Source organism: Spinacia oleracea, chromosome 2 (assembly GCF_020520425.1).
Source record: "Spinacia oleracea cultivar Varoflay chromosome 2, BTI_SOV_V1, whole genome shotgun sequence".
Lineage (NCBI taxonomy): Eukaryota > Viridiplantae > Streptophyta > Magnoliopsida > Caryophyllales > Amaranthaceae > Spinacia > Spinacia oleracea.
The window spans coordinates 100549013-100554270 of NC_079488.1; the positions used below are offsets into that span (position 1 = coordinate 100549013).

The following is a 5258-nucleotide window of genomic DNA, read 5'->3' on the forward strand; positions in this document are numbered from 1 at the left end:
AGGTCAACTTTTGTTAGTCCTCTTTTTAGGTTAGCGTCAAGAGTTGTTTTTGACGCTTTTAAAAACCAATATTTGAGCGTTGCTCCCCAACTTTTGGGGATTCATAGTATGCTACCCAAGTCACTTTCAGTGACTGTAAACGCTTGTGTAACTATCACGAGTTTGAACCAAATTACCAAAAGTATGTTTGATCCATTGCTCCAAGCTATGTCAAGGTCCACAACGCTTCAAAATGCTGAATTGTTCAGTCAGTCTTGCCAAATTGAAGTTATTTCTAAAATTCTAAATGACCATAAGAATCAAAACCCCTATTGCCATAAAAGGATTGGGTGCATCATATATATCTGCAAGCCTTAACATGAGACAGGAAACAATTGTTTCAGGGGGCAAAAAACCTCATCTTCCAATCAAACAGAGACAGAATATGCCACAAGAAAAACATAATAAAGACTTCAAATGCCAAAAAAAACCCTATTAAAGCTTTTTTTCCACAGTTCCACATCTGTTTCCATCCAAGGCACCTCCACTAAAGATTAATAACCACATGGATGACATGCATCCGTAACATTTTCAATACCGGTGAATTCGGTTCAATAGGAAGCAAAATGCAGAAAAATTACCTCATCTAGGGTAGAATGCGATTCCAGTGGTAACTGGCCAATTTTAAAGCACTTACTGCAGGGAAGCAACTTTGGAAAGTCCCACAAGTCCTAATATAATAGTGTGAGGGGGGGTTTTGAGTGCAATAATTCCAGTTAACAGATTCAACTACTTGATGGAAAACATATAACTTTGCTACATTTCTATGTAAAGTACATGAACATAATTGTTCTTATTGAAACCAGCAACAAAATGGAACCCCTCGTACAGTTTGGGGACACGAAGAGAAGTATATACAAATGTTGACAATGGCTCTCTAGGCAGCTTCCAGAAAGCCCATCACTTTCTTTTTTTTGTCCACCATGGTGACCACCTGAAAGGAATTAAATGAACTAGTTATAAAGTATTCATCTTGGGATTAAATGTGCATATGTAGCTCATAGGGAAAACCTTTAAGAGTGGATGTCTGAGACAGTTGGATAGCAACAATTGACGCCCAGACTCTCACCGCCAGATTAGTTCAGCCTCGTACCCTCTTGAAAAATCTACCGCCCTTCTTTCCTACACCAGTGCCAGCAAGACTTGACGCTAGTAGTGATCTGGAATCTGGCCTCCACTTCAATTCTTTCAGGACAGAAAACAGAGTGGCCAGTTCGGGAGTAATTTCAGAATCTTTTATACTATTACATGACACCACTTTAAGCGTCTGCAGCTCTGTCCAACTACGAACCACCGAATCCAAACATTCTGTTGTCAGCAAGGAGCACCCTTCCAATGATAAAGACTTCACCCTCCTGAAAAAATAATGGCAGGCATCATAAATTCTCAGATTAAGACAGTGTAAGTGTGTAACCCAAAAGTACCCCCACCAACAACGACAGCAGCAATATTACCGCAACGCCTCCAAGAGGCTCCCACCTCTGCCAAGGTGAAGGGAAGTTGGACTATGTAGCATTACTAAGATAACGGAGGTTCTTTCCCATCCAATGCAACAAACCAAGGAAAAAAGCAATGAAGAAAAAGTAAAATGAAAGCCCGAAGAAAATGCAACATGATTGAGTAGAATCAGCTTCTATGTTCTGACTTCTGACGGACCAATCAAGACCAGAGCATACTAATCACCACAAACTACAATGTACATTTACAGATTACAAAAAACGAAGGAATAGAAAGATAGTTTTAGCAAGGTATAGAGAATAACAGACAAACAAGTTTAACCCCAACGTCCAGCAAGAGTGCCCCTTCCAAATTTCCGGTTCGCTAGAAAATGCTATTTTCCCTGATTACACACATTAATGTACTTATGAGTTATGACTGTCACTTTTCCACATAATATTTCCATTACTCGCGCCCAATCTTTAGCCTCAATGCTCCATTACTCAAGAATATTTTATAAAAGCATGCATGCATTTTCTTTGAATTTTGTATGTTTTCTCTAGCTACTTCTCTCCTCTGTCTTATCAGCTCTCTCCTTCATCCCTCAAATAATTTAACTTTCAAATGGTTGATTTATGCAGTAATAAGAACTAGCAACCAGAGATCTACTAAGCAACTTGGGCAACTCTTAAGTCTTGACTATACTTTATACTATCATGGGTATAGCTAATTTAGTATTTTAGAAAATAGCTACTCAAAACACCCTGTATTTTACTTATGGAGAAAAGTAAATCTAGAAATCATTCTAACTTATGCACTCCGAGTAAGGAGTAATCCACTCTTTTCTACATTCCCAAAAATCATTACTTTCTGAGAGAACTCTCCTAGCCGATTATACAAACATCATCAACAATTTACCCATATCTGCACCAACCGATGGTCAAAGTCCTACAGCTACAAGTTTCCTTGAGATTGCAGTCCCCCCTCCAAGAAGCATAACAATATCTTCTTCCAGCCCTTGGTTTGTCTGTGCATAGTGCATACTATTTCCGTTCCATGAGAAACTGGAAACTGTAACTCCGTATTAAAGTTCAGGCTTAACCTTAAATCTCCTTTAATTGAGTTAATAATGCCAATTAATATAATATGCATAGACTACATATCTACCATCAATATATTATTAAATCCAAGTACATTCATAAACAGAACATCTAACTCACTTTCAATGAATCTCAAATCTCATTTACTCACAATGTTGAACTTCAAAAATCACCACTGCATTTTCTCCCTAACCGGAAACCAGCAGTATGTAGCCTTAATCTTGACCAGTAAAAGACTAATTAAATTGTTAGATATTAAAAGGCATTTTCAAAAACTGGATAGCACTGAAAGCAGATAATATGAGTTTACTAGTAGCCAAAACACTATTCTTGTTAGTTGTTACGTACTTACGTTGGTGAATGGCGATGAAGCTTCAATAAAAACAGTACAAGCAAGTTTCAAACTTAGTTTATCTTCGGGCTGACTCAATGTAATCATTATTGTGGCTTGGTAGCTAGCCGTATTTACTTCTAAAATGCTACTGCTAAGTAACCATTGCCATGATCATTGCTCAACTGATAAAATAAATCAGAAAGTAAAGATGATGTGTTTCATATTTCCCGTGTGACATAACAAGTTCAAATTTCCTTCTTAAGAACCTGCCTAACCTTTACATATTGATATGCTAATAATGTCTTTCGAACTTCATAAGTATTCAGACTGTGATCCTTTCGGTTCATCTGCATCAAAAAGTACCATGCGATGTAAACTTATGAACCCTATTCAATATGGTAGAATACACCTATACAATTATACAAGAGGGACAATGACAGGCCTGATCCTTCCATAAAGATGCATTACGCGACATGCAGCAGAAACAAACATAAGGAAATAAACCAATCTCATACCTACAGATAGCTGCATAACGGAATATATCATCCTCCAATCCCCAACAATTCTGAAATGAAATCTCTCTGACAGAATCACACACCAAGAGCAGAGCTTTCATACTCACTTTATCCCGAACTTGACATCGCTCCAAGTACAGCTCCTCGAGTGTCAGGCAAGATCCCAAATGCTCATCAGGACCTGGGCAGGTGTCTATATTCTGGCAAGACTGAAGTTTCAAGGTCTTCAGATTGCTACAAAAGGAAAGAGCAGACAACCACCCACCATCCATCTTATGACCGCAAAGGGTCAACTCTTCCAACATTTGACAGCATTGCCCAATGGCCTTAATCCCATCATAGCTACCCTCACACCCACTAAGCTCAAGCTTAACTAGCCTCCTACAACCCTGAGCTACCATCGTCAACCCGATATCGGTTATCACAGAATCATACAGCCCATCAACACAACCCGCCAATTTGAGTATTTGTAAGTTCTTAAACCCGGAAATCACGCTCAATGACATATCCTCACAGCAATGTATCTCCAATTCCTGCAGAATCAAACATTTTTCAGCCAGAAAACCTAACCCTTTCTCACCAGCATTAACCAACACTAATTTACTCAAATTAGGACACCCGTTAGCAAGCACTTTAAGTCCCTTATCAATTGAACATGAACCCAAAACCCCTTCTCTACCAATCAAACTATCACTCACAATCTCCGAATCGAGATGAATGGAAACCAATCTATGAGACATCAAAATCCCAGAGCTCCAACAGCTCCTAAAACAAGCTGGAGCAAGATTAATTTCAGTTAAATTAGGAAACCGGCAAGTACATCGCCCAGATTCAAGAAAATCCCAATCAAACAGTTTAATAGAACTAATTAATCCCCCCTGAATCACTAACCACCTCTTACAAACCAAGGAATTCGAAAAATGCTGCGAAATCGGCACCTTTGAAAGGATCAAACTAAGAGATTCATCGGAGAGGAGAGAGAAAGGATCACAACCTAAAATTAAATTCTTCGAATGTGAATTTGAATTGCTATGTGCTTGCTGAAGCTGCTGCATTCTGAAGATTGCGTGCTTCAATTGCTGATCCTTAAACCATAACTCCGTCAAGCTAGGTCTTCTCTTCCTTGGAGTTTCGCTAGGGTTAGGGTTTTTCGGATTATTATCTTCGATTGCTGCCATTTCTATATATCTTTTGGGGGGAATTTTCTGGGTTTCGTGGTTGAAAAATGGATGAAATGGAATTGGGGATTACTGGAAAAATTAGGGTTTGTTGTAATTTTGTTGTATTCTATCTCAAAGTTTCTCTCTCCTCCTCACGTCACTATTTCCAACGGACCATTTTTTGATTAGATTTCTGGGGTGTACAAATATTTATCTGGATTTTGTAATTTTGAATTTACTTTTTGTTGTTTTCTTCAGGAGGAGTTATCAGGTGTACATGAGAGTATGAGACCATGTTAATTCTAGATACGGAGTACTTCATTTCCAGAATTCCATATAACGGTTGATTAGTGGGTCAGCACTAAATATGGTTGTAGGCCGGATCTTGCTTCGGATCGATCCCGCGGGCCTGGCCCTTGTCAACCCGCTCTGTATTGGGCTGGGTCGAAAATTTAAAATAGGGCTCATGGGCTCTCGTGTCGGATTAGTTCGAACAGTCGTGCCAATTCTAAATTTAGCTTGTTTTGTCGTGTTGGATCGAGTTTTGTCGTGTTTTTTCCAAAAAAAAAAATGTAGTCCAAGTCCGACCCACGACTACGTGCTGGTGTTAGGCCGTGTGTTTTTTCGTTCTCATGCTGAGTCGGGCTTTTACATGTCGGGCCGGCCAACTCGG

General features: G+C 39.2%; 1 protein-coding gene across 1 annotated transcript; it reads right to left on the reverse strand.

The window, feature by feature from the left end:
* Positions 1-676: 676 nt before the first annotated feature.
* LOC110788997 (F-box protein At5g51380) lies at positions 677-4786 on the reverse strand. The gene is made up of 3 exons (XM_021993641.2): positions 3426-4786; positions 1051-1394; positions 677-973 (listed from the first exon to the last, which is right to left on the reverse strand). Exons 1-2 carry the CDS (start codon positions 4601-4603, stop codon positions 1121-1123), a joined length of 1452 nt encoding a protein of 483 aa, XP_021849333.1. The 5' UTR covers positions 4604-4786; the 3' UTR covers positions 677-973; positions 1051-1120.
* Positions 4787-5258: the final 472 nt, after the last annotated feature.